The sequence below is a fragment of the Pholcus phalangioides genome, unplaced genomic scaffold, assembly GCF_987345545.1.
Source record: "Pholcus phalangioides strain wild (caught in Gottingen) unplaced genomic scaffold, Ppha-v1.0 ptg000022l_1, whole genome shotgun sequence".
Taxonomy (NCBI): Eukaryota; Metazoa; Arthropoda; class Arachnida; order Araneae; family Pholcidae; genus Pholcus; species Pholcus phalangioides.
In genome coordinates, this window is record NW_028301615.1 from 12,328,359 (window position 1) to 12,341,505 (window position 13,147).

At 37.2% G+C, this 13,147-nt stretch overlaps 1 protein-coding gene across 1 annotated transcript in view; it reads left to right on the plus strand.

Moving 5' to 3' along the window:
* The window catches only part of LOC149069482 (uncharacterized), a 39,623-nt gene extending 29,416 nt beyond the window's left edge, over positions 1-10,207 (plus strand). The window contains exons 8-13 of the mRNA XM_089249405.1: positions 10-120; positions 1,086-1,187; positions 1,308-1,470; positions 1,643-1,825; positions 7,003-7,127; positions 8,468-10,207. Coding sequence (XP_089105531.1) covers positions 10-120; positions 1,086-1,187; positions 1,308-1,470; positions 1,643-1,825; positions 7,003-7,127; positions 8,468-8,548 — 765 coding nt within the window. The 3' untranslated portion in view covers positions 8,549-10,207. The remainder of the gene's footprint in view (positions 1-9; positions 121-1,085; positions 1,188-1,307; positions 1,471-1,642; positions 1,826-7,002; positions 7,128-8,467) is intronic.
* Positions 10,208-13,147: the final 2,940 nt, after the last annotated feature.

Genomic DNA, 13,147 nt, shown 5'->3' on the forward strand with positions numbered 1-13,147 from the left:
TTCTTTCAGTGTCAAGATTTTATTAAAGCTGGAGCCTTCAAAGGTCAAACTCCCGCTGATGTTGTTGCTGCTTCAGACATCACATTTTGCTGTGTTTCTGATTCAAGTGTGGTCAAAGAGGTGGGTAATGTTGAAAAAATATAGATAAATCTATAGGAACGTTGATGTAGTAATACATATATTTATGTATCAAAAGCTATACATTTAATGAGCAACAACCATTCTATTTGTTGAAATATATTTTTCAATATTGCAGTTTGTGTAAGAAAATTATTTTTTATTTATTAATTTAAAATTAAAATGAAATATGGAAACATTGACATGAAAAAAAAAATGATTGAAAGGTTTTATTTTTCAAATTATGAAAAATATTTTTTAAAAAAAGCACTTCAATGATTGGAATCCTAGTGCTTCTTTATGTACCTCTCAATTGTTAAGACATATTGTAACACGAAGGTGTTCAACCTTTTAGAAGTGTGGGCGACTTTGTTGGTACAAAAACATGTCACGGTCCAATTGAACGATATGGAAATGTATTGTGGATCACTTCAGTGGTCTGAAATGTGCAGCAGACCACTCAAGTAATGTGGAACTGCACCGCAGGCCAGAGAACAGAATATTCCGAAATCTTTGACACATGTCACAGAACAATCTTAAGAAAAGTGTAGAAAACACGAGCGTGGGAATATTTACTGCAGAACATTTCCAGTCAGCCAAGGGCTTGTTGCAGAACAATGCAAAACATTCTGCTTTTTGGACCGTAGGTCACTTCGGTGATTTGAAAATGTGCTGCGGGTGCTTGAGTCGTCTGTAGCTGTGTCAGAAGTCACTCAAGTGATCTGTGAGTCACGGATCATTTAAGTGAGCTGTAAATGTGCCGCAGTCTGTTTACATGTTCTAGAACTCTGCCATAGGTCACTCAAGTGATCTGAAAATGTGTGTGTGTTAGTTTATTTTCAAAAAATTGGGTTTCAGGTCACAGGCCACATCAGATGACTCTGAGGGCCAAATTTTGCCCACGGGCCATGGGTTGAGCATGTATGTTGTAAAATGTCATTTCAAGCCTTGCATTTCTTGAATTCTAGTTGGTCTTTGGAAACTGTGGAGTTTTACAGGAAATAGCTTCAAAGAAAGGCTATGTGGAAATATCGTCCATTGATCCAGATACATCACATGATGTGTCGGAAGTAAGTTCAGGATTTTATTAATGGTGGAAAATTGTTAAGCATCCATTGATAAAAAAAATTAAGTTTTTAACATTTTAAATAATGAAACAAAAGTATAATTTTAATTATTTTCTTGAATAGGCAGTGATTTCTCGTGGTGGACGTTACCTTGAAGCACCTATAATAGGTTGCAAAGAGCGTTCGGTGGATGGTCAGTTGATTATTTTAGCATCTGGTGATCGCAGTCTCTTTACAGATTGTGCCAGTAGCTTTCAAGCAATGGGAAAGCATGCATTTTACTCAGGTAAAAGAACCAATCATTTTCAAGTGTTTTGTGGAAAAGATCTTTCACGCACTCACATAATGCACATTATGGCAATTATTCAGTCAATAACCCTTAATATCACTTTAATGTGCAGACTTGTGTTATGAGATTAAATGTAGATTGGTTCCCACCTCAATTTTTATTTTTACAGGTAGTGAAGTCGGTTACGGAGCAAGGATGAATGCTCTTTACCACACTATAATGGGTAACGTAATTGCAAGCCTCGCGGAAGCATTCTCACTGTCAAAAGTTATTGGCATTCGACAGGAAGACCTCTTAGAAATCATGAATATAGGATCATTAAAGTGTCTCTTGCTTGAGGAAAAGGGGAATGGTAATGTAAAGTTTTCATTTCTATTATCGAAAACATTAATTTTCAGTGTGGCTGACTGACATAATTAAAGAAAAGGTGGTGAGAATACCACCTGTGACCATGACTAAATATTATTACTTGATTCACCTGCTTCAAAAATTACTTACTTGCATAAAAAAAAATTGAAATTTCGAAAGAATTATACAAAAATTCAAAAGCAATGAAGGCAGTCACTGAATATCTGAAAGAAGTTTCCAAGTTCTAATATCACCTCGCAGGATGATTAAAATTGTTTGTTCATGCGACTATCTCTACAGCTGTTGACTTAAGAAGTGTCCTGATGGTGAGTGATGGAGGAGTGTGAGGAATAATGATTAGGTCTCGGATTCTCTTATGCTTAAACATGAAACGTAGTTGCTGATATGTTAAAAACATCTGTGGCTTGGCGACATATGCTACAGAAGTGTAGTTCTAGCTATAAAATGCTTTTAAATGACATGCAGTTTCTTAAACATGACAATTTTTTTAGGGGTTTGTATACGTAAAATTAAAAATATCAACTTTTTATGTGTAATAAGTGTGGTAAATCTTCAAACTAGTGAAATGTAGTATTTTACTTTTTTTATCATACTGCCTCTTAAAAATTTTTACAGAAATGTTGCATTTTGAATTAATTTGTTTTCTCAATTTGTGGACCACATATTCAATCTCTGGGGATAAATGCGGAAAAATTCAAAGTCAAATCTACTTTAATAATATAGAAATATATAATATAAAATCACAAACTCAAAAATGGCCTGTTTCTATGTAATGGAAATCAGTTACGATTTTGGGTCAAGTTTTATTTTGACTCTTGAATATATCAGGAACCGTTTAACCCATCGGACAAAATTATGTGTATGTACCGAGAGGCATGGCCCTCGCATCCTGCAAGGGCCCCTAGGCTGGGACAGTTTGCGGGCCTCAAACCAGCTTTTGTTTCATTACTGTGGTTAATTTATAGTGTGAAAAATCAGTGATATGAATTGTTCCAGCCCCTGTCAGCCCTGCCGTTGTGGGTCCATACAGAGATGTATGTATAATAAACATATCACCGGTGCTCCCAACACACAGGGTCGGGATACCCAGGGCAGGGCAGTGCACATATACCTTCATGGGGAAAGTTGAAAGGTTTCATTTCCAGGGGCTCTGGATGGATGTTTTTTTCTTCTGCTTTAACATTGAAAAATTTGCAATAGCAAAAGCTTCAAGATATATTCAGAATGACCCCCCCCCCCCCCCCCATACAAATTTGCAATTTGGGTCCTGGACATGGGCGGTGATAGACTTGAAAGTCTAGGGGGGATGATGATGTTGATGTCAATTCATATATTCAAATACAATTAGGTCAGTAGGCTTTACCTTTGACGCTGGGTGCCCCCTGTATTTCTGCCCATGGTCCCAGATAATTGGTTGGGGCCCTGAATTTTATTCATTGTTAAAATGAATACAAGTGAAAAATTTTCATGGCTCTCATGGGGGAGGATGTTGGACAAGCATTCAGGTCGGGCCCCCATTTAAAAGTTGGCAGGTTTCATTTTGGGGGTCCTGGAGGAATCTCGATGGTTTTTGTTGTTCAACATTGTGAAATTTGCATCAGCGGAATCACAAGATAAAGCCAGTCTGGGGCCCCACTAAAAGTATGCAAATTGGGTCACTTGTAATTGGTTAGGGCCCTACTACTAAACCAGATATGCACCTCATCTATATTCCTCTGTGGAACTTCTAATGAATTGGTACGTGTTAGAATGTGTTTGTGTATGTATAGTGAACCTTCCGTGAAGCTTATTTGTGTGTAATGCTGCCATCTGCAATCTATTTTTTTTAACTGAGTTTTTTCTCTGCTCATAGTGAGTGAAGTGTAATGAATGAATAATTGTAATGTTGTAGGCCTGTGTTTCTCTCTACGGTGATACTTTTTTACTGAGTGATTGGCTCGCATTCATGCCTCAAAGTTGGGAACTGCGGAAAACCGATTTCAGCTGACCACCACTGCGGCGACAGGGGGTGGGGTTTGAACCAGGATCCTTGCAAGGTTGCGGTCCTCGATTTTATTCGTTTCTTTCATGTCCCTCGCTGGGGGATGTCCGACAAGTTTCCAGGTTGGAGCCCCCATGGAGAAGTTGACAGGTTTCATTCATGGGCGGAGATACGGGGGGGGGCGTGGGAGGGGAGGGCATTGCCCCCCCAGGGTGGAGTCGACTGATCTAATGTATATATGAGATGACATCATCGTCGTGTCCCCCCCCCCCCCCAGCAATAATGACCTTGCCCCCCAGACTTCCAAGTCTATCTCCGCGTATGATTTCATTTCAGAGCCCTGGATGAATCTCATTGATTTTTGTTTAACATTGTAAAATTTGCAACATCGGTAGCCCAAGATGTAGCCAGACTGGTGGCCCACTAAAAGTATGTGAATTGGGTCCCAGGTAATTGGTTGGGGCTTGGATTTTATTCATTTGTAAAATGAATGCAAATGAAAATTTTTTGTAGCCCCCACAGAGGGGTGGCTGAAAAGCTTCCGGGCCCATGTGGAAAGTGACGGGTTTCATTTTGGGGGGGGGGTGGCCCTGGATGAATCGCATTGTTTTTTGTTTAACATTGTAAAATTTGCAACATCGGTAGCCTGACATAAAGCCAGTCTTGTGCCCCACTAAAAGTATGCAAATTTGGTCCTGAGTAATTGGTTGGTAGCCCTGGATTTTATTCATTGTTAAAGTGAATACAAATTAATTTTTCATGATCTCTGACAAGCTTCCAGGTTGGTAGCCCCATGTGGAAGTTGGCAGGTTTCATTTTGGGGGCCCCCAGATGAATCACATTGTTGTTTTACACTAAAATTTTCAACAATGGAAGCCAGAGATAAATCCAGTCTGGTCCCCTACTAAAATTCTGCAAATTGGGTCCTGGGTCCTTGATTGGGGGGAGGGGGGGGGGTGCTGGAATATATTTGTTGGTGAAATGAATACAAGTGACAATTTTTCGAGGTCCAACAGGGCTCCAGTCTAGGGACCCCATGGGGAAGTTTTCTGGGGGTGCTTGATGAATAGCATTTGTTTTTTTGTTGCTTTATTATTGTAAAATTCGTCAGTAAGCTGGTGCTTTCACATGTCGCTTTTCATAACACTCTGATGAAGTGGGACAAAATAAACAAGATGTGTTGTGAAAAGGAAAGAGGGGGGGTTGTCCGCCAAAGGCAGCAGGGGGCAGAGCTCCCCCACTACCGCCGTAAATATTGCATTTAAAGAGTTCTTTTTTGCTAATGACTTGGAGCATAAATTATATTTCACTAATTGGAAGTTTTGGCACATGGAGACTTTGTAAAAAGGTTTATTTCTTTTTGTTTGTAAAGAGATTTATTTCTTTTTGTATACAACCCCCTAAAAATGATATTTTAAGAAACCACATGACATATGAAAAGTTTTTGTAACTGGAAGTGTACTTTTACAATCAATGGTTGCAAAGATAGTCCTATGGACAAATAATTTGAAACACTGATAAGGATTGCACATATTCAGCCACAATTCAATGTAATGCCAGAATTCTGCAAAATAAATGGGGGTGTTAAATCGGGGGGATAAACTACTTACTGTAGAAAAGGGGCCTCCACAAAGATCACAACCTATGGGCTTAATTGCAGGATGTGAAGGCCATGGCCACGGTGGCCTGTAAAATATTATGGAGCTGTGGAATTGATCAAAATACATCATGACTGCCTAACAAAGCTTTTCTATGCAATTTCACGCATGTGTGCTTGCATTGTTGCTGATAAAAGAATGAATGGTTAAATTGTTTTCCCCCATGCGAAAAAAGATATGCCCAGTAAGAATTTTTCATATCCCGGGCATGGTGAGTAACAGATTTGTCCAGCAATTTTTTCAGTAAAATGAGGATTGGCCACTATTACAAATTCAGTTTTCCTTAGACTAATATATCATAGGGCAGTGTTTCCCAACCTTTCTGAAAACAAGGACTAGTAAAATGCCTGAAGCGATTTGATGGACCACTTGTGTCCCATATTATGGGATGTTCCTGTAATTTTTTTTGCTCTGATTTTTTTTTATACATTTGTCCCATTTTTCAATGATGCTTATTTGAATTTTTAATATTTATGTAAGATGTGGATACACTGCGTTTTCATAATGTAAATTATATGATAATTATGGCAAAAATTATAAAAATACTCATCTCACATAATTTTCAGGTTTAGTATTTTGTCTTAATTTTTTTTTCGGAATTTTTATTACAATTGGTAATTGTGCCTACTTTTTTTTTTTCTGACAAAGTTTTTTGATGGCAACCGGCGATATACTGTATTTTAAGGGTAATTATTCAAGATCCTAGTTTACCAAATTTCAATTTTTTCTCAATGAAATAGGGTCATCAAATCACTTGAGTATTTTTTACTGCATTATACATTTTTTTTCACTGCGATTTGCAGAAGCTCCTTTTTTCCACACCCTTTGGCAATTTTAGCAGTGATTAGCACATTGCATTTGAAAATTTCAGTTTTTAATAAAATTTATCGATATCCGGTATTTAGGATCACAATTTCTTGAATTCTCTTTGATGATGTATGGTGAACTATCCCCAAGAAATTGGCTATTAACACCATTGTTTAACATTCAAATTTAAATTTTTGCAGTTCAGAATTTTCTCTGTATTTAGCAAGCATTTTTTAATATAAATTGTTTCCTTCATAGATTAGGATAAAAAAAAAAAAAGATGTAGCATTTTATATGAGTTAAGTGATTTCTGTTGTGCCGCTCAAATAATTAAAACTTTAACATCAGTTTTTGAAGGTCGTTCTAGTGTAACTAACAATTAGTCGCCCTGCTTATGAAGTAGCTATCATTTTGTTCTTCCAGGGTAACATTATATCAAGGTCTGGCTGTGTGTATGTTCATGAAAACAGGTGTATTATTGAACTTGGTTTCAGGGCCATAGCTTATTTTGAAGGAGGACTAGTATTTTAGGACTGTAGTATTATGGGGGATCAAAGTGATAGAACAATCGTTTTATTTTCAATTTATTTTTTCGTCACTCATTTTCTGACATTTTGAAAGGAAGGACAGACTCCCCAGCCTTCCCTCGCTTAGTTGTATATTAAACTTGAGTTATAGCTGTTGAATAATGTTTTCTTCCCCCTTTTTACTTAGAGATTATCAAGGGGAAATTCGAACCAAGTATGCCTTTAATACATATGCTGAAAGATCTGGGGCTTTTTATTGCTATAGGAAGCAAACTTGACCATCCTATGCATTTCACAGCTGTAGCCAATGAGGTGAGTTCCAGCTTCATTTCTCTTAAAGTTCAATATTCATTGTTTCAATTTAAGGGGGGGGAATTGCATGCATGTAATGATATTTTTGTCAACTTGGTTAAGTTTTTTATTTTTTCAGCATGCTCCAATGAAGTCTGTAGAGATGATTTCATGAAGCTTGTCAAATGGCTTTTTAACCATTTTATTTTTCAGTTATTCTATATAAAAGTTTTAAAAAATATGTGAATGTTGATTAAAAATATATTGGGTGACTTCTCATGGTAGAATTGAGAATGGAAGTCAAGGCCGCAGATGAACCTTGAATATTCAAGGGAGCCACGAGTGATTAAAGTTTGAGAACTATTGATACATAAGTATTAGAGTGGAGTGATTGATTCGATACAACACCATACTTGTTCTAGCGCCAGAATTCTGTGAAATATAGGGGTGACGTTGAATCAGAGTTTGACACAGTTATCTCTCTCCATACGCATGAGAAATATTTCCCCAAATCACATCATTAATAATCAGTTACTACTAAGCAACCTATTTATCTCATGGTCTATGAGCAGTGAGAGCAGGTTAAGGGTATTGAAGAACATTCTATTGAAATTAATGTACCATGTTTGTATCCAAAAGTTAGATTAAGATTATGGTACACGTTTAGGAGCTGAGAGCTATTTGATATATGTTATCTTCTTGCTGTGTGAAAAATATTTTCATCAAGGGTACTTTGTACTTGTAAATACAGTTGTACCCTTATAAAACCATGTGTGCAGAAGATTTTTTTCACTGAAAATGTCTGGCACTAAGCAGGGTCAGTATAATGGGTTTTTTTTGTGAGACTTAGTCAAGCGTGGATCTGGGGGAAACGATTAGGCGATTGTCCTCTCCCAAGAGCGGAATTATATGGGGAAAATTTGTCTTTCGTAAAATAGGATGAGCTGACACATCTACACAGTAAGTCACTTCTCTGACGTATTGCCCTGGATCCTTCTGCCTTGGTTTCATTTGCAGCTGAAAAGACTGCCTCCACTCATGTGAATCCAGAGAGGGCAATGGGAACAACCGTCCCTTCGAAGAGCCAAATAATATGAAAAAATTTGTCCCATAAAATACAGGACAATCAAATGAATGAGCTCACACATCCTCCCGTCACATCGTCCTGGATCTCAGAATTAATTATTCTGTCTGGTTCTGAAGTGAAGGAAATAACTAAATTTGAAAAAAGAATTTAAAAATTCTGGGTTTTTTTTCAATTTCAATGTTTTCTCACTAGTTTTTCATGTATTATCTAATTTTTAGTTAATAAAAAATGAGGTTTTACCAACCATTTTTACTTTTTACTTATTTTTTTCAAGTCATACAGACAGGCAAAGCGCAAGGGGTATGGCGAACGCGATGTTTCAGCCATCTATCTAAAGTCTACGCGCATCGTGTAAACAATGATTTTACGAACAGATATCTCTCTGGAAAGGTTTTATGACATTTTTTGGTGTACAGTGCAGAGAAAGATTTTGAAAAAAATATACTGAACTTTGCAGCAGTTCTAGCTTGTGTATGCTTCAAAATTATTATTTCGCTTTTACAAAAATGGACCATTTTTGTTTTAGATATTTTTTTTTTAATTTCATTTTTGTTTTAGATGTGTACTGGAATTGAAGTGTATTCAGTGATATTGTAAATGTCTTCACACATTATAGTCTCAAGAAAGTGAATTAACATGCATAATGTGTTATGTTATTCACACTTGGTACCACTGGTACCAGTTCTGTGTGAATATGTATACAATCCATAAAATTGGTCTCGTGTGGCGGATAACTATTTCCTTTTGGGTAAAAAGTGTCACACAGAACCCAAGGGCATATAGAAAAAATATTGACAGGCATTTCACACTCTACCAAGCTGTATGGTTAATAAACGTAATTAATCTTGTCTAGAACAAAACATAATTGCTTGCAAATATTTCTTTTCTGACCATACTCAGTGTGGAATAACTGGTATGTATATTCTCTGCCCGTTTTGTTTTCTCCGAAGGATGTATGCGTATAATTTAAATGGGATTTTAACTCAAGTAATGTTCATGCAGTTGTATTTCTGTTAAAAAGTATTTACATTTTATATCAAGCTGTTGTTGGGATGCAGTTGGTTTGCTGTTGCAGACCAATCATACCTTAAGCTTTATTTTTAATAGAATAGCTCTTGTGTACAGTTTTATGTTTTCATCTGCATCTTTGTATTTAGTGTTTTTTACCTTCTCTCTGTGCATCAATCATTGAGAAGTTATGCAAGTAGATGCATGCGCATAAAAGGATGAACTGCTGCAAAAATTGTTGTAAATTTTCTCGTATGCATTCATGCAAATACCATTTCATCACTTTCTACTGATGTTCTTGTTGATTATGTTTGTGGCTAGAACAAGCTTGAACTCCAGTTACTTTGAGCTGGGCAAGTGGCACAATGTCCAAATGCATTGGACGAAATTCACAGTGGGGAGAGGGAGGGGGAATAACATAAAAAAAAGCATGCAAAAAGATGCCGCTGCTATACAAACTGAAGAAGAGGTAAAAGACTTAAAGTACTTACCAAAAGAAAAAGCCTCTGATAGATCGTTTGTGCATTCATCTGATAATGCAAACCTGAGCTGGGATTGTGTTGTGTGTTGAAAATGAACTTATTTATGTTTCATTCTCTCATGGGTGTTGAATTAATATCATTCATAAATTTACTTTTGTGTTAATTTGTAATTCTGCAGAGGATATTTGAATCAATACTCTAGAAATATAATGCATTTATTATTTTCTTTTTTACATTAACTTCAAAATTCCGCTTTTATGTGTCATAGAAGTTTAAGAATGATGTTTCTCAGAATATGCGGAACTAACATTAATTTCAAAGCCGATTACATATAAAATTAAACTTTGTTTTTTGAATATGGAAAGACTATTTTATCTCTCATTTTCGTTTTTTTTCTTTTGATTTTGTTTATTTCATTCTCATTATGTGTTTGTTGTAAACATGTTCATGGTGTTTTTTCCCCTCTGTCATTCACTCAATTGTATTAGAACATATTTTGTCAATAAATCATTTAAAGTAGGTTATTCTACATTTTTGATTCATTTGATTTTGTTTTCTTGTTTGTGAATAAATTTTTAAAAAAGCTTTATAGAACATTGTATACATAAGTTTATAATGTGGCCATAGCAATCAGCAGACCTATAACACAAATATACACCCAGTTACATATCCACGCATTGTGATTTGGAAGATAGGTAGCACCAACTACTGTACACAAAAGTATAAAAATATAAAAAATTAAGATTTTTTTTCTTATTGAATAAATTACGAATTTAGGGGGGGGGGGAATGAAAAGTTAAAGAAAATTTTCAGCCCATTTAAACTGCTGCTGTTCTAGACAGCAAATAATGCCTTTAGCGAGCAAAAGTGTCATCTTACAGACTGGTGTGAAAAATTTGTCTAGAAAAAAAATTTTTTTGGTAAATTTTGTGATTTTTTTTTCATTTTCGCTATTATTCCCTTATATTGTTACTTTAATTCATTGTTTTTCTTATAACATTAATTTTGTCTCTCTAATCCATACATACTTGTTCTATAACTTAATTTTAGCTGCTCTAAATCCTATATTTTGCTACTCCAAAAATTGCTCCCTTCGTCCCTTCCCACCCCTGAAATGGTGAAACCAGTGACGCGATAAGTACATTTGTAACAGAACAAGTGGATTCGCACGAGTCGTGCAGGAAGCCCCTATAAGTGAAGTTCGGGTCGTGACACAGCTCAAGAATCCTTGGCTGTGAGTGGATTTGTACGATTCATCTCCAAAGCCTCTGGCCGACAGCTCACAAATCCACTAATGGGGGCTCTTGAGCTATGGACCATGAACCAAAAATTTGATCCTCAAGCTGATTCCAGATGGGTCATACAAATCCACTCGTAGCCAGGGGTTCTTGAGTTATGTGTAGCTACCAAAATTTATTCACAAGCCCATATAGCTCACGAATCCCTAGCTGCAAGTGGATTCGTACAACCAGTCTCGGAAGCCCCCCGTGAATCAAGTTTGGGTCGAAATCCATAGCTCGAGAGCCCTTGGCTACTAGTCAATTCGAATGACCCATAGGTCACTATAGCCCCGTTCGCATTGGAAATAGAAAAAGCGGGTTTAAAACCCGCTTCAAGAATTTTCACCAATGACTGCACGCTATTTCTTTCCTTAGAGACAATTCCGTTCAATTATTACGTCATCATCGAGGGGCGTTTCCGATTTGCTTACTTTTGATGACAAGGGGGGAAAGGGGGTTTGGAAGATGCTTACGTCATCAACCACCCTTTATGAAAATATGAAATATTTTTAGTGGCATCTTACTCGGTGCGCCAAAAACGAGAAAAACCTTTCGATAGTTTGTGTGCACTCTCTCTTCTTGAAGTAACATCCCCCCCCCCCCTATTGATAAGTGCCCTACAGAGCCACTTTAGTGATCTGAAAATGTGCCACGGGCCGCTTAAATGTTCTGGAATTGTACCACGAGACACTTAAGCGATCTGTAGATGTGCCGCTTAGTTCATTTTTTTACAAAATTAGGTTTGACGAAAGCAGGTCGCATCAGATAACCTCCAGGGCCATATTGGGGCCAAGGGCCTTTATGCGATTCATCATTATATGGCTTAGAGGGTGGGTCGCAATGAATTTATTAAAGATAAATTTTGTGTTCGTAGCCTTCAAATAACATTCAAATTAACAAATTGATTATAACATATAAAGGCGAAAGTCTTCCGAAATTTAAAAAAATATATTTTTTTTTTACATTAAAAAAATACATTTTTGATCGTGGGAACGGGGCACGAGAGAGCCCCCTCCGTGTTCGTCTCTGATCCCACCAATATGCGCTAGGATTCAGAGGGGCAAGCTGATGACGAAATTTTGCTGACAGTAGGGGAGGAGGGGGGGGGTCAAAAATGGCTAAAAATTTGCTTACGTGATACTTGAACGGCTCCTTAACGAAGGAAAAAAGTCAAAGAGCGGGTGCTAGAACTCCTAATGCTTCCGCAATATTTGCACATGTGAACGGGGGCTTATGAACCCTGAACTAGAACAACTAATTTTCAAACGGATCCGGATGCGATTTGGGATATCATTGCATTTTTATTTACAATCAGTATCCCCCTCTAAGCTGTGCAGTGTGCACACAAAATTACCAAATACAACGTTAGTGCATATTGGTGAAGTCTCACTATATAAGGGTTCCTAGAAAATCAGGAAAAAGGTGCAAATATTTGAAAAAATTTGGGAAAGAGGTTAAAATTTGAATATTTAACCTCTTTTAATTTCAGTCGGACACACACTTATAACGAAGTCGAAAAAAAAAGCGAATTCGTTATATCCGTACTGGCTTAGAAAATGGTACGATTATGCAAAATTGCACATGCCCATTTTTTAATATAAGTACTTTAAAAATTAATTCTGTATATTTAAAAAAATTGAAATTTCACATAAGTGGCCGTTCAAGCATTACGTAAGCAAATTTTTAGCCATTTTTTGACCCTTCCCCTATTGTCAGCAAAATTTAGTCATCAGCTCTGCCCCTCTGAATCCTAACGCATGGTGGGATCAGAGACGTACACGGGGGGGGGGGGGGCCATAGGCGGGATAGACTTGGAAGTCTGGGCGGGGCACGGTCATTATTGCTGGGGGCAAGATGATGATGTCGATTCATCTATACGTATACGCATTAGATCTGTCGACTTCACCTTTGATGCTGGGGGGGGGGGGGCAATGCCCCCCGTATCTCCACCCATGGGGGGAGCATTGGGAGGCTCGTGCCCCCTCCCAATGATCGAAAAATTGCAACCAATTTCTGTTAATTTCAATATTATTTGAAGGCTATAAACTCAAAATTTATCTTTAATAAATTCATTGCAACCCGTCCTCTAAGCCATATAATAAATAAATCACATAAGCGCCCTTGGCCGCGGGCTAAATATGGCCCTGATGGTTATCTGATGCGGCCTGCCTTCCTCAAACCTAA